The 22,573-nt window shown below is 38.3% G+C and overlaps 1 protein-coding gene across 3 annotated transcripts in view; it reads right to left on the reverse strand.

The window, feature by feature from the left end:
- Positions 1-22,573, reverse strand: part of MACC1 (MET transcriptional regulator MACC1) — a 125,420-nt gene that overhangs the window by 57,813 nt on the left and 45,034 nt on the right. For all 3 annotated transcript variants that reach the window (XM_074195444.1, XM_074195445.1, XM_074195446.1), the window contains one exon: positions 17,123-17,311. In XM_074195444.1, coding sequence (XP_074051545.1) covers positions 17,123-17,311 — 189 coding nt within the window. The remainder of the gene's footprint in view (positions 1-17,122; positions 17,312-22,573) is intronic.

Genomic DNA, 22,573 nt, shown 5'->3' on the forward strand with positions numbered 1-22,573 from the left:
GCATGCTGAGTCACCAGCCTCACTTTCTCCTGCAGAGACACCTGGACCCAATGGCCAGGTATGAATCAGGACAACTGGAGATGGTCCTGAATGCAAGAGAATCACAGTTAAGTGACTTGCCCAAGGTCACACAGCTAGTGATGTCATATGTCTGAGGTAAGATTTGAACTCCCATCCTCCTGACTCCAAGGCCATTGCTCCATCCACTGCATCCCCTAGCTGTGTTAAGCAATCCAAAGTTAAGCTATTGCTAAAAGCCAGTCAAGCTTTGAAACTCATCTGTCCTGTTTTCCCAGGATTGGGAACCTTTCCCTATATCAGAGGTCTCAAACTCATGGCCTGCAGGCCAAATGCCTCCCTGAATGAGGTCTGAACTAAATTTAACATATTTGGGAAATGCTTAACAAAATTGATAAAAATAAATACAACATAGATGACATTAACTTGTGGTTTCTAAGTCAGTATGTTGCCCAGCAGAATCTGTTTCTATGGCTGTTTGACACCATAACCCTACATTAGAACCTTGACTTTTATTAGTCCCTGTCAAGGTTTATAGTTTTGTGTCACAAGACAGGTTTAATCATTACTTTGAATAGGCATGCTTATGATGAAATATGTGCACAATTGGAATACTCACACATTCTTTCTCATACTCTCCAAATGGGCCTACTTGATTAATATCTTTTTTTATTTCCCTTAATAATCATTTCATCCTTCAAAAATTAGACTAACACATGGGGGGAGGGGACACATATTTTGGACCATATTTTTCACAACAAAGAAGAACTGTTTAATTGAATAGAAATGATACCTTGGTGGATACCCCTTAGGGTAGGGGGCTAAGCATTCAATCCTAGAATCTGAGAAGAAATTGAAAAGAAATTTGGGGATAATAGAAAACATATCCTAAATTTGTGGAGAATAGACTTCCAAATGTTCAGATAAATGAGAGATAGGGACCTATTGCCCAAAATTTTTCAGAAGAAATTAATCTCTAAAGGAGAAGAAATCCTTTTTAACAAACATTATTTAGCTATTTAACTTTTTAAAAATTTTGAATTCCACATTCTTTCCCTTCTTGCAGCCCCACTCCTACCCACTGGGAAGCCAAGCAATATAACAATTATAATTGTGAAATCTGGCAAAATGTTACCATGTTATCCATGTGGCAAAAAAATAAAAATTAAGTCATTGACTGTCAGTCATTGTATAGCATTGCTGTTGATGTTTACAATGTTCTCCTGGTTCTGGCTCACATCACTTTGCATTAGTTCATATAAGTCTTTATAGGTGTTTCTGAAATCCACTTGCTCATCATTTCTTATAACACAGTACTATTTCATTATAATAATATACCACAAGTTATTCACCATTTTCCAGTTGATGAGCATCCCATAACATTTCCAATTCTTTGCCAGTACAACACCTCCATATTTTGGTCCTTTATCTCCTCATTAAAATATCTTTGGAAAACATACCTAATAGTGGTATTGCTAGATCAAAAGGTTTGCATGATTTGAGTGCACACCTTTCCAGATCCTTCTCCAGCAGTTGGAAGGAGTTCCTTCAACAGTGCATTTAAGTCTCTATTTTTACATATCCCCTTTAGCATTCATCATTTTGATTTTCTGTCATGTTAATCAATCTAACTACAGAGGGTGAAACCTCAGAGCTGCTTTAATTTTCATTTCTCTAATTAGTAGTGATTTAAAAAAATTTTTCTAATATGACTATAGATTACTTTGATTTCTTCATCTGAGACTTGCCTGTTCATATCACTGGAAAATTGGAAAATGGTCTTATTTTTATAAATTTCATTCAGTTCCTATATGTTTGAGAAATGAGGTCTTCCTTTTACAAATAAATTTGCTGGAAAACTTTTCTTCACTAGTTATCTAATTTCCTTCTAATTTTAGCTCCATTGGTTTTGTTTGTGCAAACCATTTTAAATTTCTAATATGCAAAAGTACATATTATGCTTCATATTATTATCCTCTCCCCCTATTTGATCATAAACCCTTCCCTTATCCACAGATCTAACAAACAAAAATTTCCATGCTCCCCTAATTAGCTAATTTTATCACCTATGATGTCTAAATCATGTACCCTTTTTGACCTTATCTTGATAGGAGGCATGAGATGTTTAATCTATGTGTCTTCGTTTCTGGCAACTGCTTTCTAGTTAAGGAAACTCTCAATATTGAAATTCTGGAGGCCAAAAAGAAAATTCTCTGATGAGGATTCATTTCAAAGAGGTCAATGTGCAATCAGCATCCATTTAGAGTTTTAAAAATCATGAATAAAATGTTAAAGGAGGAAGCATGACATTGGGAAAACGTACTTGGAGTCAGAGTAATTTAAGTATGTTCACATCTGGTAGGCCTCAGTTGCATCGTAAAATGTAGGGAATGTATTTCCAACTTCCTTCCATCTCTACATCTATGTTCTTATGATATCTAGCTAATGAAGCACAACTGTAATTGTCTTATTGTCACAGAAGAGAACTTGTCAGAACCCCAAAGGTAAGAAGGCAAATTATTGGCCTCTGAACTTGACTTTGATCCCTGGAAAACTTCTAGAACCATTTTAATAAGAATCTGTGCCAAACTGGAATGGACTGTCTCAGGGTAGTGAATTCTCCCTGACCAGACGTGATAGCATCAACCTGCCTGGAATCGGAAAGACTAGAGTTCAAGTCTAGCCTCAAACACTTCCTTGATATCTAACTCTAGACAAGTCACCTCACTTCTGTTTTCCTCAGTTTCTTTAACTGTAAAATGAGGAAAAAAGCAATGTATGTCCAGGATTGTGAGAATCAAAGAGATATTTTAAAGCACTTAAAACAGAGACTGATACATACTAGGTGCTATATAAATGGTGGTGGTGGTGGGAGGGGGTGGTAATGGTGAGGACTATGTGTGCTAAGTACTGGGATACAAAGGGAAAAAGGAAACAAGCCCTCCTCTCAAATGCCTCACTTTCCCTTAGGGAGAGATAATGGAAAGTTCAGCTATAGTGAAGAAATGGGGCACAGAAGTCTGAAGGGTATAAAGCAACAAAGTTCATGGATCCTTGTTCTATTTTAATAGATGAGATATCAGTGATGGGGGACTGCAGGCCATACAGGAAAAACAAATAGTGAAGCATGGAGGATGTAGAAATTCTCCTCTATCTAGCCAAAAGAATTAGCCTTAATGGCTCCTTTATTTTCCAAGTTGTATGAGCTACCAAGGATGACTTCTGGGTAGCCCCCACTAAGAAAGTTTGAAGGAAGAAAGGAAAGAGGTAGAATATGGTAAGGGCTGAGTCTTCTCACCTAGTCATAAATGATGGACTATTGGAGAGTTAACATTGGTAGAGGGGGGAAAACAACAGAACAAAAGTGGAATGGTTTCCCCATTGGTAGTGGGATAGCTAGATAATCACTTTGAGTCTGGTTTTAGAGATGCCAATGGGACAAGACTGTTGTTTTTGAGTCCCAGTTTGGACCTGGGGTTTATTGGGGGTACAATCTCTCAGAACACATCATGTCCAACCTCCTACATTTCTTTGACAAGTGTTTCCTACTCTAATACTTTTTATAATGTGGTGATGGCCCTGGGTCTTCCAGAGCTTTGTTAAAGAAACAAAAGATCTGGTTCTGATCACTTAGCAAAGACCTCTTCATAATTTGCAAGAATTATTTGAGGACCAGTCCTGTGATGTTTGGGGATGACTGTTACCAAGGGTCAGAAGTGTGGGGCCACAGTAAATATATAAAAATACATACATATATATATATATATATGTATATATATATATATGTATATGTATATATATACATACATATATCCATATATATCAGTAAGTCATAGGGATTTTGGTAGCAGTCAGTAAGTGAATGGAGTGAATGACTTTTAACTGTATATTCTTTTGGAAAATTTGGGAAATAGGCATCCAAGTCATTCTAGTTCAGAAATACTATACTTCCGGGAACTTGAAACCAGTCTTCATAAAAAAGGTTAGACTAAGAGGCTTCAATAAGAGATGCTTTCACTTTCTTTAGATCTGGTCCAACACTTCCAATGACTCAGTGTCCTCAGAAGAGCAGTCACTTATAGGGTTAGTCTTTCTCATGAGAATCAATAAGATGTGCTTCAGGGTCTGGTGAAACCTGCAACTAAGCCCTGGGTTTATTGGTGGTGAGGGTCAAGCTGAAGGACAAGAAACCATCACTAGAGGAAAGTGATTGAGGGCAGATCATATTCTAATTAGAACTTAGAACTAGCCATCAGCAGGGAGAATAAATTCCTTGATAAGTATTTAAGTGCCTACAATATGCCAGCCAGTGGATAGAGAATGGAGATAGAAGGATAAAGAAAGACATCAGTTAAGACCTTAATAATCTTGGTTGAAGTAAATTGTACTCAGGGAGTTCGGATGGCAGACCTTATTATGAGATAACCATGTAAAGGAGTAAGAGTCCAGATTTGGAGTCAGGAAGACATGAGTTTGAATCCTGCCTAAACAGCCACATTAGTTCTATGGTCTTGAGGGAAAAAATCACTTGAGTCATCTTATCTGCAAATGGGTTAAGAAAAACCCTACCTCGCAGATTGTTAGAATCAAACTGTACATGAGAGTTTGTGTTATACAGCTGTTTGCCCTGTTTTACAACCTTAAAGCACTGGATAAATGCCTCGCTCCTCACCCCCATTTTATGATGTGGAAGGCAGGGCAAGGGCAACTTGCCTGCAATCGCACAACTATCAGAGTCCATGTCTGAGCCCAAATCACTTGATGTAAATCCAGTGATCTTTCCACCATGCAATGCAGCCCTCCTACCAAGAAAATTCCTTCCTTGTTGATTTGCCTTAAATAACTTAATAGAGACTGGGAGTTGCCCAGGTAATCCTTTCTAAGATGAAATTCAAATATCCAGGCAGCACAATGATCCCACAAAATCAGACTTTTAAATCTAAAGAAATGCCCTCTTTGCATAGAAACCCCCCACTTTCATCGCACCATGGACACTGAGGTCCTGCCCCCTACTGAACTTACAGAAAATCAATCAAACCCAGATCTCTGTTCTGCATAGAGAACACACAAGAGGTAAAAATATTTGCATCTGTAGGTTGGAGTGAGGTATAATGGGAGCAGTTCCAAGGTAATTAGAAAAGGAGAAATTCTCTAAGCTCCTTTCCCCAGTGTGTTTTTATCAGAAGGGGAATGAGAGCAGAGCCTTGGGGAGCAGAGTAGATGAGATTCTAACAGGAGCAGAGGTAAAGAGGAAACTAATTGCAAAATACAATGATGAGCAAAAGGAGGATATGAAGGAAGTAGGTAGGAATGATAAATTTAGCCCTTTAAGATCCCAGTTACTCAAAAATCTCTCTCTCTCTCTCTCTCTCTCTCTCTCTCTCTCTCTCTCTCTCTCTCTCTCTCTCTCATTAGGACTAGGCAGTGGTTTTATGTGAAATTTCTCTCCCTCTTGTTGTTTGTGATCTTACTGATATGTCTGTGCTAATAGATGACCTGAGTTGCTAAAAGATTTTGCTGCCCATCCTAGATTTCCATGGGGGATGTGTGTTGGAGAAAAGGGGGCATTTCTGCCCAGGATGCCAAAGAAAAGGATTAATAGAAATAAAAAAAATATTCAAGATTCTTCTGCAGATTGGTATGAGTTGGTATGAGCCAGAGCAAGGGCTAAGGGTCCTGCCCCAAGTAGCAAAAAAAGACTGGGGAGACTGTGGGTCAGTTGAACTTTCCCATAGAAATCCATGTAATTTCATCAGATGTAGGGATCAGATTAATGATGAGGCTGAAATCTTAGGACTGAGAAGAAGAAGCAGGATATCTTGTGTGTTAAGACATTAGCCTGGCTCCATGAAGGGCTCTGTGTTCTGGCAGGCGACTTTCCTAGGCCAAACATCACCAGAGTCCCCCAGAGAGTTGGGGAGACCTTGTGTCAGACCACACGCCTTTGCCACTTATTGCCTTTCTGATCACAAGTAAGCCATGTGAATACTTTCAAACTCTCTTTCCTTATTTTGAAAATGAAAAAGTCAGGGACAGCTAGGTGGCACAGTGGATAGAGCACCAGCCCTGGAGTCAGGAGGACCTGAGTTCAAATGTGGTCTCAGACTCTTAATGATTACCCAGCTGTGTGGCCTTGGGCAAGCCACTTAACCCCATTGCCTTGCAAAAAGCCTCAAAAAATGAGAAGTTCGACTAGTTGGCCTCTGGGGTCTCTTCCAGCTCCAACAATATGAGACTCAGAGGACACTCAGCTAGGATGGACCAAAGGTAGCGCATGAACCACAGTGGTGGTCCTGTGACGCAGGTGGATTTTCCATGATCCGTGACCTTGTTTACTCAGACGTGCTCCCTAAGGACAAATTGCAAAATATGTTTAAAATCACACACACACACACACACACACACACACACACTTTACATCTATCCATACATGGTTATATGTCTAAATACACATTTGTATATTATTTCATATTTATAATGTTGTGAACATACATATATATTTACACATATATAATACCTGTGTATTTATAAATATATGCATATATACAATATTATACAAGCACATATAAATATTGGTTGGTTGTTGTCCTTTATTCTCAAAAAGGAACAAAATAACATCACTATGCTGGGATCAAAGTTCAGTGGCTCTAACTATGGCAAGGATACTAATACAAATTCCCAAGGCTTTCTCACAGGTTGGGTACAATTCAGAGTAGAGATGGTTTTAAATTTGAACATCTCTTGTTTCTTTTGAGCTATTGAAATTCAGCTTTGCTCATAGAGCCCAGCACCTTATTTGATATGGGCACACCCTGCTGGGCAGTCCTAGGTCAATGTCTCTCATATCTCACAACCAATTTCAAAATTCTTCAGAGAGATCTTTAGAGTGTCCTTGCAGTACTTCTGACTTTCAGGCAAGCATTTACCTGTGTGAGTTCTCTCTAAATAATCTTTTAAGCAAATATATATTTGACATTCAAACTGTGACCAGTCTAGTAGTATTGCACACTGCAGTAGAGTTTGAATGCATGGCAGCTTGGTTTGAGAAAGGACCCCAGTGACAGTATGGCATCTTGCCAGGTGATCTTCAGAACTTTCCTAAGACAATTTAAATGGAAGCAATTCAATTTCCTGGCACAGCGCTGGTAGACTGTCCAGGTTTCACAGGCAAAAAAAGGAATGAGGTCAAGACAATGGCTCTGTAGACTTTGAGTTTGGTAGTTAGTCTAATACCTCATCTCTCCCACAGTTCATTTCAGAGTCTCTCAAGCACTAAAGCTAGCTCTGTCAATGCATGTGTCACCCTCATCATATATGTGTACATCCCTGGAAAGTATACTACCAAGTAAGTGACCTTATCCACAGTGTTCAAAAGTTCTCCATTTGTTGTACCCAATGGTTCCATGTGTGAATGGTACAGTACGGGCTGCTGGAGCACCTGAATTTTTTTGGTGTTAATTGTTAGGCCAAAGTTAGCATAAGTAGCAGAGAACCAAATCCATCTCAGCCTCAGAGGCTGCATGGAGAGCACGATCATCTATGGACAAAAAGCTGGATACCTACTCTCTCTCTACTTTAGTCTTGGCTTGAAGCCTTTTCAAGTTAAAGAATTTATCATCAATGCAGTAGCTGACCTAGATGCCTTTTTGTCCTCATTGAAAACATCCAGCAATATCACTGAAAATATCTTGCTAAAAAGCATGGGAGGAAACCCACAGCCCTACTCCATTCCGTTGTCACTGGGAAAGTGAGAGAGCATCATCCATCAGTCAGAATCCATGCAAGCCAGTCATCATGAAACTGATGTAAGTATTGAACTTTTCTGGGCAACAAAACTTTGACGTAATTTTCCACAAGTTCTTATGACTTGACTATATCAAAGGCCTTCTTTAGATTGACAAACAGACCTCTGTTCTGTTCCTGTCACTTCCACTGGAGTTGACAGTTGGTAAACACCATATCAACCATTCCTTGACTCCTTCTGAAGCCACACTTACTTAAGGTAGAAGATCGTCTTCCAGGTGAAGGATCAGCATATTATTAAGAAGGTCTCTGACAAGAATCTTGCTTGTAATAAATAACTAACAGAGAAACATTCCTGTAATTATCACAGGTCAAACTGTTTTCTTTTTTCTTTACAGAGACAGACAATGGAAGCATCCTAAAACTCCTTGGGAATAACCTCCTCCTGCTATGTAATCCCAAAATTTCAGTCAGCTTTTATATGAGCAATGGATCAACTGCTTTGAAAATTACAGCTAAATCAGAATCATCACTAGGAACTTTGCCACATGAGAGATACAGAATGATATTCAAAATCTCTTCTTCAGTCGAAATTTTGCCTAGAGAGGGATTGATTTCAACTTGAGGTCTACAGTCAATGGCTTCAGCATTGATTGCTGATGATCTGTAAAAACAAATCACTATGGAAGTGTTCATCCCCTCTTTTTAGAATCACATCTTTATTGCTAATCATTGCAATCCATCATCTGGCTCCATCAGCATTGAGTGGTTGAGATGTGACATAGTATTTGACCCATAATAACTTTCAGGACATCATAAAAGTGTTTGTTTTATAACCCTCAGTGTAAAACTGAATTTCATTTATTGTCTAACTGAGTCAAGACTCCTGAGTCTCTCTAAGGTTCACTTGCAATTTACTTTTGTTTTTTTGGGGGGGTTGCAAAGCAATGGGTTTAAGTGACTTGCCCCAAGGTCGCACAGCTAGATAATTATTAAGTGTCTGATGTCAGATTTGAACTCAGGTCCTCCTGACTCCAGGACTGGTGCTCTATTCACTATGCCACTTAGCCACCCCTGCAATTTAATAGAATTAAATACTACTTTCTTAGAATGGACAAAGAATTCTGCTTATAAATCCTGTGGAATGCTCATTTTTTTCCACTTAGTAGATTCAAAATTTCCCCATAATTTTTATCAAATCAATATTGATGCTTATAAGTGTGCCAGCCCAGATAAGTAGTTGTGGTTTTATACACCAGTCCCTGAAAGCTTCCCATTCCTTTCCTTCTGTACTGTTGCTCAGCTTTCCATTCAAGTTGGCAATGCTCTGTTTTCTCTTGAAGAAGTGCTCTAAATTGTGGCTTTTAGGTCTTCTTGTAGTCATCTTGCCTTGGGATTGCCACATTTGTAGAATGGAAATGCTGAGCTTAGAGAGGATAAGTCCAGGATTTTGTACCACACATTGCCTTTATCACTTTCATCTTCATCTCTTCTTAAAATGACAGTCTATTAAATGCCAATGTTTCCTGTGATGGTGCATTTATAAAATTTTACTGCACCTGGGTAAATGGAAAACATTCTTGGTAATGAGAAAGGCGTAAGACACACAAGTCTTCAGAAATAAGTGACTGGTGCTGATGCTATTTCTGTTTCCAAACCTCCCAAAGACTTCCAGTCAGGTCTAATAGTCTGAGCCTATTCTGGCATTAAAGTCACCTAGAATTATAAACTTGTCCTCCTTTGGAACAATGATGATAAGAGTCTCCCAATCTTCTTAAAATTTTTCTTTAACCTCATCAGGGTTCATCATGATGAAAATATCTTCCCTGATGATGGTGGTGTGATGTCTTCCTCTATGACCAAATCTCATTGTTTTGGGTCTATTGTTTGCTCCTTTTGGGAGTGCCCCTGTAGACTAGGTTAGTATTGATTACAGTTTCACAGTGCTCCTCTTCCCTCTATCCACTCCACAAAATGTGGGTTCAATGTGACTTTGGTAATTTAGTCTTTACTTGCCATCATTGTGTCACTTAGGGATGCTGTTTGGCTACCAAGAACTGTTCATCTTGTAGATCTTTTTGGAATACTTGTCCTATTCCAAGGACCATTGGTAGGCAGCATCATTTTTGTTTTTGTTTTTTAGGTTTTTGCAAGGCAAACGGGGTTAAGTGGCTTGCCCAAGGCCACACAGCTAGGTCATTATTAAGTGTCTGAGACCAGATTTGAACCCAGGTACTCCTGACTCCAGGGCCAGTGCTTTATTCACTACGCCACCTAGCCAGCCTCCCACTACGCCACCTAGCCACCCCTGGCAGCATCATTTTTGAAAAAGTTTTTGTACATTTTTTTTTTTGTATTTCAGAGTACGATTCCAATCTGCCATGGCAAGTTGACCTGTGTTAGTAGGTGAAGCAGATAATTTTATAATACTTTTTCTAGTCTCTTCCTCACACCAGGAGGGAGCAGTGCTATAAACAGTGTTATGAAAGGCTGTTTGGACACACAGAGCGCTGGCAAATTCCACTCTTTCTGTAGTTCAGTGAGAAGGCAACCCTATGGCCAGTCCACCTGTGTTCAGGGTTATGACTATGGCTCCCAGTACAACTGCACTGGCTGCATCATCACTTGCCTATTGCATAGGACTTTGATGAAGGCAAAAATGGTCAAACAGCATGGCTGCTATCTTTTGACTCACATAGATTGGATTTAAGTGAGTTAAATGTGAGAAGTCTTTGACTTCATTTTCTTCTAGAGTCATTGAAGTTCAGTAATAAGACAAAAGTCAAGATGGATGCCAATGGTTTCAGATACAGGGATGATCTTAGTGCCTTTTTGCCAACCCAAACTCTAGGTACTCCATAGGTCTTGCTTCTGCTGCTCTTCTTGACCTATAGGGACAAAATGTTACATCCACCCACTGTGCTAGGGAAAGTCTTCTCATCCTTGGGAAAGACATCCCACTTGCTCACTCCTAAGTTTTAAATTCATTGCTTTCCTTTAGCTTGGTTTGACCCACCTGCCAAAATGGTTTACTGGAATGTGGTCATTAGACATGCTACAACTTCCTAGTGTAAGAACTGGGTGGTTCATAGATACCAAAGATGGAAAGCAGCCCTTACACCTGAGGTAGCAATCTTCCCTGTCACCCATATATCCTACATATACTAGAGGAAATAAAAGTCATATCAAAAACCTTTGGGAATGTGCCATGGTGTTTTTTTAGTCACTTCCATAGAAATGTGGTTAACATTCAGAGCTTTCTATAATACAACTCTTCAAAGGAAAGAGTCTGAGTGACATATTTGGCTCAGTCACACTCCAAATGTGTTCATCCACAACAACCCCAATGTCATCCAAAGACCTGAAGAACACCTTATAAAATTCAGTGTGGTGATATGGTTTAAATAAAAAGTGAACACTTAAAAACTTTCCAAAGAAATAATGAGATATGTTGCTAAGATGAGCCTCTTTCACCCAGAGGAGGAGTTGGGTCCTACTCACAGAGACAGCAAAAGTGTCTGAGTATTACCTTCATGAATGATTCCCTCTTCCTTTTCCAGGTCAAAGCAAAAGCCCAAGATGACAATGAGTCAGAATACCAACATCCAATCCTTGAGGGCTTCTCCCAGAATAGATACTTCATGAATGTTTGCTGACTGAATTGGTGACTTTTTTAGGACTGAATATGTCTATAAGTGAATATAAATATACATGTCTATTTACATTCATGTCTCATATATATCTATGCATAGCTAGAAAACCCCATAGTCACTACAACTTTACTAGAGACTTCATTTGCATTTCTACAAACCATAAATCTAACTCTGAGATGTAAAGTCATCCAAGAAACAGAAAGGACCATCATCATTCAACATATTTTATAATAGAATGCTAATGATAATAATAGCTAATATTGTATGGTACTCATGTGTCAGACACTGTGTTTAGCACTTTCCAATTATTATTTCATTTGATTTATTATTATTATATCCATCTTACAGATGAGGAAATGGATGCAAAGGGATTAATTGACTTGACTTGCCCAGGGTCAAAGAGTTGGTATCTAAAGCTAGATTTGAATGCAGGTCTTCATGCTTCTAAGCCTGGTATTCTATCCATCGAGCTACCAAGCTGTCAGTAATATATTTGCCAAATAATATATTTGACGCTATAATAGACAAAGCAAATATTCATTAAAATAGATGTTGATTCAGGATCAAAGATTGAGCTGTAGAAAAGGAACTTCCCATTTCTTTCTCCCTGTCTCCAAATATAGCCAGGTTTCCCTGTCCCCTGCCCATCCATCTACTGACTTTGGGAAAGTAATATGGAGAGAGAAGAGGGAGAAAGAAGGGATGGAATAAAAAGAGGGGAGTAAAAGTAGAGGTTATAGAGGATGTCAAGACATCTAAGAGAGAATGGAGCCTCTGAGGGATGTTTCCTCCTTTCTCAGTTCTTTAACAGGTAGCAAGGGAGCAATTGGAGGATTCTGCAGTGTCAGTTGCTGAGTCAGCTCTTCCAAAATAGGAGAAGAACCTTAGCCTGGGGCCTCCTTCTTGTGTCAACTCAGCAGAGGGGATGGGGAAGAAATAGGTAGAAGCAGAGTCCTCCAGGTTGCCTTTGTGCTGACAGACAATGGGCTGGCTGAACTGCCAATAGGCTTCAGGGCAGCCAGAAAAATGTGGCAAAAAAAAAATGATGTGACCCATAGCTCCCTACATTGAAATTAACAAAGTTCTCATTGGCTATGACTTTGATGAGAAGAGAGAAAGGGTAGGGTCTTCCCAGCTACAAACTAAGTGGCAATGAGTAAGCCATTGACTAGGCCTGCATTTCCTAATTTGTAAAGTAGAAACAAAAACACAATACCACACAGTGCAAGCCAAAGTAGGCAAGATCAGGTCCAAATACTAAGTTCTTGAGGAAAGGAGAAAGAATGAAGACAATTTCAGTGGGGTAGAGGAGTATGAGGACAGGATCAAAGAAGGTCTCACAGAAGAAGTGGGTGATCTGAGACTCAGAGGGAAAGAAGGATCCAGAAGGTAAAAGATGAGGAGGGAAGGCATTACAGGCAGGGGGGGCAACTTGTAAAAAATATATGTGGTTCAACAAAGGCAAGTTCAGGATCATCTGAATTGGCTAGGATGTGACAAGCAAGAAGGTCTCATATAATTAGGTTGAAAAGGTAGATCGAAATCAGTTTTTATGTTTTTTGTTTGCTTATTTTTAATGGGATAATAGAGTTAAGGGACTTGCCCAAGGTCACACAGCTAATATGTATAAGTGTCTGATACTGGATTTGCATTCAGGTCCTCTTGACTCCAGGACCAGTGTTCCATGCACTGTGCCACCTCACTGCCCTCTGGAATAAGCTTTAAATGCCAGACTGGGGACTTCCTATTTTGTCCTATAGGGAATGGGGAACCAGTGAAGATTTTTGAGTTAGGAGAAAGACATGTACAGAACTGTGCCTTGGGAAGATTATTTTTCAACAGTGAATGATATATGGGAAAGATTAAATGGTGGAATTAGCTATTAATTAGAAAATAATTCCAACAGTTTAGGTGACAACTAATGAGGGGACGTCCTTGAATGATATTTGTCTCAAGGGGACATAGATTTGAAGAGAATTTCAGAACTAAAATCAGAATATGACAAATGATTGGACATGGGAAGCAAGGAGAGGGAAGAAGTAAGAATGGTTCAGGGCAGGTTGGGGGAGGGGGAAGTGCAGGGCACTGGAATATCCAAAGTATGAAAACAAAAATATCATTATGGATATTCTACTAATAAGTGGGTGCTGGCATAAGTGAGGTAAGCATCAACCAGTTCAGCATTGTGTTAACACAACCATAAAAAAACTGTTATAATCCCACTTATTCCTGAATTAAAATGATCAGAATTTTGAGTTCACTGTGATTGTCATGTATAGAGGCTTATCATCTTCATATCAAGACCTGGGGATCAAAAATAAAAGGGAAGGGGGGGATTTCAAAAGAATACTTGGGAGTTGGGATCCTTATACCCAAGCATCCAGTAGAAGTCTACCTTAGACTTCCTTCTTTAACAATCCCAAGATGCACATAAAATAAATCTAAATCTAAAGTATGTAATGACTCTCCTTTCTCACTGTGTAGAGGTGTTTATGATTTTTATTTGGTGCACTTGTATATGAGAAGAAACCATGATTTCATTAGTATGGACAATATCTAACATAGGACTTCACTTTATCAATGTCAATCACAGTCTATCTATGACTTAGAATGTGGGTACTAGTGTATTACCTGTATCTCAATAAGGTTACTTGGGTCGTCCAACTCGGCAGTGTCAGAGGCAAGGTTTTAACTCATGGTTTCACTCCAAACCTAGAACTGCTCTATTTACCAAGTCACACTGCATCTCTTTTGTTGTATAGTAGGTTAAAATGAGCAAACATCTCTTGCTTCTCCTCAGGGTTGAAGAAAAGATCTCTTAGATGATTGAGGAAGATAAATGTTTATCATGGAACAGAGAGGCTGTTTCCTTGATATTCAATAATCATCACAGAAACAATGAACATCAAAAGAAATCAAGGAAGATGGAGCCCAGACAGTGCATTGAACAGCCATGGAATTTTGGGGCCACAGGTATTAATGTAAAAAAAGGAAATTGAAAACATATGACCAGAAAAGAAAAAGATTGGTTTTGTGTTGAGATTAACAATGGCCAGGCCACATACCAAACTGACAGCAATGTGGTGTCAAGGGATTAGGGGATAAGACTTTCCTTGCACTGGGGATGAATACCCTTTGGAAGATTTATAGAAGGGTATTGCCAAGAGTCATCCAAGATGTGCAGGCATAGATGCATTGAGATCTGTCCTGTTAGAGGGGATACCTACATGTATGAGATCACAGATCCATCAATAAGTATTCAAGAATTCATTATTTAATTAATGTAATGAATGAAAGGGCAGCTTAGTGGTATAATGACTACAGTGCTGGGCTTGGCGAATGAGCGAGAGAAGGAATTGGGAAACCACTTCAAAATCTTTTCTAAGAAAACCAAAACTGGGGCTATGAAGGCTTAAATATGACTGAAAAACAACTGAATAAAAATAATAAAAATTAATAAAAGATTAAAGATTACAAATTTATAACAAAAATTAATAAAAGATTAAAGATTACAAATTTATTTGTTTCCAAAAACATTTTCTCAAGATTTGAATGGTTTTTGTTGAGAGCAACTAAATTGATCCTTTTAGAAGGTCAAGACATTGACCTGCTAGCAACCTTATGTTCAGGATTTTCCCAAGATGTGGGGGCAAAAGAAAAGGATGATGGGCTACTCTGTATGGAGTATTTATATGTTCTATATGTTTATGGTTTCCTGTGATCCTGACAGATTATGCAACATTCTAAACCCAGAGTCACCCACTTTTTAATTGAAACGAAGATATATTTTTTCAACTTTTCTCTGGAAACCAGCTTGATCATTATGCATTATACACAAAACATTCTGTTTTTTAAAACATATTTGTATTGCTTTCCTATCCCCAAAAGACATATGAATATAAATGAGATAAAGTCATTTGTTTCTCAATACAAAAATAAGCAAAGGAAATAAACTGGCAGTTTTCAAAAGGCAAAATTCAAACTATCAACAGCCATATTGAAGGATACCCCAAATTACTCATCATGAAAGAAATGCGTATTGGCAACTCTGAAGCTTAATTTCATAACAATCTTATTGACAATGGTGTCAAAAATTAAAAATGACAAATGGTGAAGAAGCACATAATGGCACAGTTTCTGAAGCTGTAAATTAGTCCAGTCATTCAATCTGGATGATTTATTAGAAAAGTCATTAAGTATCACATACCATGTGGTTGGTACCATTTTCACTGAATGATAACCCTTTTGGTAATACTCAGTTCAAAATCAGAGGAAATATGTGTATGCGTGTGCGTGTGTGTGTGTGTGTGTGTGAGAGAGAGAGTGAGAGAGGCAAACATACATAAAATAACTTGTAACATTTTTTCTTGTAATAAAAATAACTAAAAGCAAACAAACAGAAACAAAGTTGATAATAAATTTCAGATCATGAAGTCAAAAGATCATAGGAATCTATATTTTGAGTTGGAGGTAACCTCAACTACCAGTTATTCCAAACCTCTTATTTTACAGGTGAAGAAACTGAGGCATGAGGAAATTTAAGTTATTTGGCCAGGGTCACAGCACTGTCAGAGGCAGGAAATAGACCACAAAGGCAGAGAGGGTAGGAGTAGAAAATGTGCCCAGGTCCTCTCATACAAAAACCAGGGTTTTGCTTTGCTTTGTTTTTCCCCCTGTAGTCTTTCTTTAAAGAAGGGACAATGTATATAGTTCAGAGAAAACTGATATAGATGGAAGCAATCATGGTCATAATAATTTACACAGTGATCACCATAATATCCAGGTAAATAACATTAAAAGATAGCAAAATGCTGATCATTGGGCACTTATCAACCTTGACTCGAGACAACCAATGATAAAATATACTTTACTCTTCTTGACAGTAAACCAGAATGAGGTGTGCCTTGTCAGGTGTGGTCAATGTATTGGTCTGTTTTGCTTAGCTAATAATATCACTTATATAGCACTTAATAAACATCATCTCATTTAACCTTCACAACAGTGCTGGGAGATGGGTAATATTAGATGGACATCAGTCCATTTTCACAGAAGAGAAAACTGAGATAGAGGTTAAGTGACTTGTCCATGCTCACATACCTAATGTGGAAGATAAGATTTTAAATTAGATTTCTTTTTATTTCAACTCCAACGTTCTCACCACTATACTCCTACCTGACCATCTCAACATTTTGTTATAAAGGGGTGTTCCACTTGGAAAGAGGAATGAAACAAGAATTTCCTAAGCACCTACTCTGTGGCAGGCCCTGTGCTAAATCACATATAACTCCCATGATGATCCTGGGAGCTAAGTGTTTTATCCCCAGGCTAAGTAGCAATAATAATGGGGAGAAAGGCACCAATAGAGTATTCCTCTGTGTGAGTCTCTGTCTCTCTTTTTTCTCTGTCTTTCTCTTTCTCTATCTCTCCATGTGTCTCTCTCATTCTATTTATGAGATGCTAAGCAAGAATAACCCATCAGTCCTTTTAGGTAACTCTCATATTTTAAAGAATGTTTTTCAATACTTTTAGCCAAGAGAGTGAATGACATAGGTATTTTTGCCACCACTGGAGTTCTCATCATGCAGGCAGCCTCCTACTCATCAATGCAGAAGGTCAACCCTTTCCATCTTCCTGCTTTGGGTATTTTGGGCATCACTTGCCAAGTGAAATCTCAAACCCTGAAAAGTTCAAGGAGATTTAATTCTTACCTCTGTGACAACTTCTCCAGTTTTTCCTCGATGAGGGATCTCATACGCCTCAATTTGTTGCTTTGTGAGTCTCACTAACTTTTCCGCCAGTTCCCTCCAGCCTTTGCCTAGTTTGACGGCTGAAGTTAGAATCACGGTCTCCTGGATAAGATGTACAACCAATCGTTGGCAGTCTATCTTCAGCAACGCCTGCAGCAATGGTTACATGGGGAGAATACTGTCATCATTAAAAGCAAGTCAGCCATCTCTGATCTTATAAATGGAAAATTACCCCCCACACCTTCAAGGAACTGTTTCTTGCTTTCCACCAAGGGTTCTTGTGGCTGAGGAGCATTTTGGGTTTTCATTTTTCTCACTCTGAGGTGAGCAATCATGTATACTGGGCTCTAGACAAACTGTAAATATAAAAATATACCAGGGTGCTAAGACAGAAAATGATATGTTGGGAGGAGGGAGGGAGCTGAGGTTGAATCTTGGCTCTCCACCTAACCATTTGGCTTTGCAAAAGTCACATTCCTTCTCTGAGCAGGATTAGTACCTATAAAATAATATATCTGGACTGGAAGAGAAATAATATCATGGGTGGGGGAATAAAACTGTCTACATCAGAAAATACCTGGGCTAAAATCTTGCCTCCAACACTACCTTGCAGTGTAACCATGGAAAAGTCAAAATCTCTCTCTCTGCCTCAATTTTTTCATCAGAGGGGCAGCTAGGTGGATAGAATGAGTCAGGAGGACCTGAGTTCAAATTCAACACTTAATTGTGTGACCTTGAGCAAGGTCATATAACTCCATTGCCTTATAAAAATTTTTTAAAAATTCTTCATCAGTACTGTAGAAATAGTAACAGCTGATAGTATACATCCTCTGTCATTGTCAGAATCAAATAATATATTGTTCTCCTCTTTCTTGTGGCTGAACTCCTTGGGAAGAACATCCTAAATCAATACCTCTCTTCTCAACCAGATGCAGTAAGGTTCTTAACCTCTTCACTCAATTGAAATTATCAGTTAGTCAATTGGCTACCATTTCCTGAATGCCTACACTGAGATACAAAGGATGGCAGTCTCTGCTCTCCAGAGCTCCCAATCTAATGGCAACCTACTATGTACAGACAAGTTTTAGACAAGGTCCATTCAGACTAATTTCAGAGGGAAGGCATTTAAATAAGGTAGACTGTGAAAATTTTCATGCAAAATGTTTGATTTTAGCAGGGACTAGAAGTAAACCAAGGAAGCTAGGAAGTAGTGATGAGGAGGAAGAGTTCCAGATTCAACTCTGGCTGTTACCAGAGAAAGTAATTCGAATTTCTTTTAGAGTCCAAAAAAGAGCAAAGAGTACTCTAACAGAATAAGTGGAGATAAGGAAGTGTCAGACTGGAGAGATAGAAAGGAGGAGGTTCTGAAAGAGTTTAAAAGATAGAGGATGCTATATTTGAACCTGGGAAGAAATAGAGAACTGGTTGAGAGTTTATTGATTGGCAGGTGACATGGTAAAATCAATTGAACGACTGAGCAGAGGTTGGATTCTCCTCTGAAAAGTTACCAATGATCTTTTAATTGGCAAACCTAATGGTCTTTTCTCAATTTTCATCTGCTTAACCTTTCTTCTACATTTGGCACTATTAATGATTAGATCTGGTTTTCTTGAATTAGATAACTTACAGACATATCAAATTCAGGGTATCCAAATCAGAATCATTTTCCCCTCACCTAAGTCTGAGCTTTCCTATCAAGCTTGAAGATACCACCCTCTAAGTCACCCAGGCTTATCACCTCAGCATCATCTTCATGTACCTTTCTATCAAATCTTATTTCTAACTTTTCTAACATTTCTCATATAAATGCCCTTCTCTCCACTGATAAAACAACCACCTTTGTTCATCTCATCATTTCTACCTAGATTCTTCTCATAACATTCTAATGAATATATCTGCCTCAGTTCTATTCCATTCGAGCCTTCACTCAGCTGTTGTTAGTATTTGGTTCACATCCATCCTTTTGTCATTTAAGGTCCTTTATAACCAAGGCCTATTGTCCCTTTGCAGTCTTCTTCCTTTTCACAGATGTCATGATGAAGAACCACTTGCCTTCTTGATATTCCTCACTCATGAAACTAAGGTCCTACGTCTTTGCATTTGTTGTCCTTTGTGGCTTACATATTCTCCTTCCTTCCTACCTCCTCTAATTTCCTGACTTCTTTCAAGATTCAACTCAATTCTGCCTTTTATAGGTAACATTTCCCAATCCTTGCTGGTGCTCATGCCTTCTCCTCTGAGATTACTCTATATTTTTGTATAATTTATATTTATATTTACAAATTGTCTATCCCATTAGAATTTGAGCTCCCTGAGGGCAGGGACTACTTTTGCCTTTCTTTGTTTACACCCACCATCTGCCAATACATCCTTGTTCATCGTGCAGAACTCACGGGCAGCAACCAACTTGGAAAACAGTAATAGATCAGTGGTCATTGATATTTTATTATTCTTACATGGTATTTAACAAAGCGCCAGACGCCCAGTAGGGACTTGATGCTTCAGTAAGTAATACTAATGGCTAAATGGGTTCTTGGCTCTATCAAGACCAACTATCTGATACATCCCTGAAAAGTTTTCAAGGATCCAGCATCCACTTTAGCAAGAAAGAACCAACATTTTTCAATGAGCTGGCCGTACTGTTTTTCTAATAGTGATCTTTGTTAGTGTTGTGGTTTTTGCTTTACAATGACTCAAATTTTGGCCAAAACTTTATATAAGAATGACTTTTCAAAGTTCTAGGTGTTACATAATAGAAGACACACATCTTATATTTTAGGGAAGACATAAGCGTGGTATATTTCTGAAGTTAAAAGTATATACATTTAAGACATGTTGCATCATCAAATGAAATCAATGGTCAAATTTGTTTCTTGCTCTTACTCCCCCTACATCTTGCTTCGATTTATTACATACTCCTTTCTTCCCTATGTGGATGTCTTCAAAAACTGTTAAAATCTCTCTATTTAACAATGATGTCAACTATAAAATACAAAAATAAATCGATCCAAATCTGTCATGTTAGAAAAAGTCACCAAACATCCCTCTATACTCCAAAACATTTAGTCAAATTAGTATATTCAATATTTGACAAAAATATTCAGAAGTATTTGCACACACACACACACACACACACACACACCTCTATAAGCCCACTAGTACAATTTAGCCCCTGCAAGCTTAGTTTATTAACTTGTGATGGTTACACTAAAAAAAAAATGGATACTACATCATTATAAAGATCTATCTTGACCCTAGAAGAAGAAAGGAGAAAATGTAACACCCTCCAATCTTTGGGGAACTATAGAACCCTTTCAGCCTGAGAGTGATGTGTCGGGTAGTCTTACTGAGTTATATTTTTATTTATTTTTATCTCATTTGCTTGTTTGGTTAGTTGGTCAGTTAGTTATTTGCAAGAGATGAGAGGAAAATTTCTGGTTGGGAAAACAAAAAATTGCAATTTTTCTTTACCAAGAAGAGAAAAGGAGTCTTCAAGTGATTTTTTTTTGGTAACAATGAACTTTGAACCCTAGAACAAAGGTAGCCTGTTGTATTGGACCCAGTTGCCTTCAGTGGTATATATGGATAGGAATGGGCTGTAGGAGCAATGGTGATGTTGGCTTAAAGGCTACCATTATAAACTACTATCAGCAATTGTTTACTATTCTTATGACATCTCCCTCAGGATTATGCCTGCTTCATGCAGAATCCCCCTCATGCCCCTTTGAATCCCTCTCAAATTCATGGCCCATATTTCTGTGGTTGAATTATGCAATGGGTACACCAATGCTAAATCCAAGGAAACAACTCTTTAGGTGCCTTTCCTACCCTACAACTCCCAAGGACTGACATGTTAATTGCCCAACTTCAGAAGGCAGAAAGATTTGGCATTTTGGGTTTAAAGTGGATCTCTGACACTTACTAACATTGTGACACTGGGCAAGTCATTTAAGCCTGTTTGTCTCAGTTTCTGCATTTGTAAAATAATGGAAAACAGATCAAACACAAATTGGGTCACAAAAAGTTGGACACAATTGAAACAATTGAACAGAAGGTCCTGAAATCCTGCCATAATTACACAAATCCAACATATTATAATTATTAAGTTTTAAAATCCAAAGACATGAGAATTGTGTTCATGTTAAACATTTTGGGGCCAACAAAAAAAATGAGACAAATTTGCAATTCAGCTTTCAATGGGTACATTGTGAGATGCAGCAGAGCTAATGAGTTATTCCCATATAGTTATGATTTCTATCATGTAATCAATTCCTATTATTCTGTCCTCTACAGCTCAGATGTATATTTGTTTCTTCTTTAGTCAGGCATACTATAACCAAAATCTTTCTGATACTAGAAGATAATCCTTGAGACAGGGTGTGCGTGTGTATTACGGATTATGACTAGAGGCTGGACTCAATGATTGGCAGTTTTCATAATACTTTTGATAAACATAATTTTGATGCCAAACATTTTTGCCCTTCCTTGCCCATAGATTTTTTTTTCTGGAATAATTTAAAACTCATGAATTTGAATAGAGGCTGAAAACCTCTCATCAACAGGAAAACACACAGGATAAAGTTTCTAAATTGAAGAGAATACAATTTTCAAACCTTGCCTAGGGCACACCAATGACATGCACCAGTAGTGGTACTTTTCTAGTTGTAGTCATTTCTTCCCTGTATTTCCAAAACAATTTCTACTTTATACTTGTCATGATACTAAGCAATACACATCCTCATTAAAATGAGCAGAGAATCCACTTGTATGGATACTCGAAGTATTGATTCAGCATATGTTGGCGGAGTTGGAATGAAAATATAGTTTGTTTGTTTGACATCGAAATTTTTACCTTATTTACCTTGTTAGTCAAACATCTTTCTTACAGTAAGTCCTGTTGAATTAGCAGTAGTCATTTAATGGAGTAACCAATGGGCATAGATGGGGACAGAGAAAGGGCTCAAATTTTCCTCTCAGAAGCTCACCAATTTGCTAGTGAAAAGGGAAGAAGTAATTTTTGGATCTATTAAGGGAAGAAAGAGTACACATTACTAAGACCAGTTCTATTACTCAGACATGGCAGAGTGATTTGGAGGAAGTAAGCAGAAGAGGAAAGGATTCTACTCTTCATCATAACCACTTGGGACTTCAGTAGTTCACTAATCTTTATTTGAGCATCCTGCGAATATACCCCAGGGTCAATGAAGGCTTCTGGATGAGTTTTCAATATTTCTTCAGTTAAACCTTTTGTATCCATGTCCATATAGACAACTGCTTGGGGATTCCTTAAAAAATTGAGGAGATGGATGGTAGATTATAACTATTCTGAATTTCCATAGTCTCCTCTCTTAACTGCCATCCTAAGGTACTTGATTTTCCCTTGAATATGCCTGTGATAGGGGCAGCTAGGTG

This window comes from Macrotis lagotis, chromosome 7 (genome assembly GCF_037893015.1).
Source record: "Macrotis lagotis isolate mMagLag1 chromosome 7, bilby.v1.9.chrom.fasta, whole genome shotgun sequence".
NCBI classification, from domain to species: domain Eukaryota; kingdom Metazoa; phylum Chordata; class Mammalia; order Peramelemorphia; family Peramelidae; genus Macrotis; species Macrotis lagotis.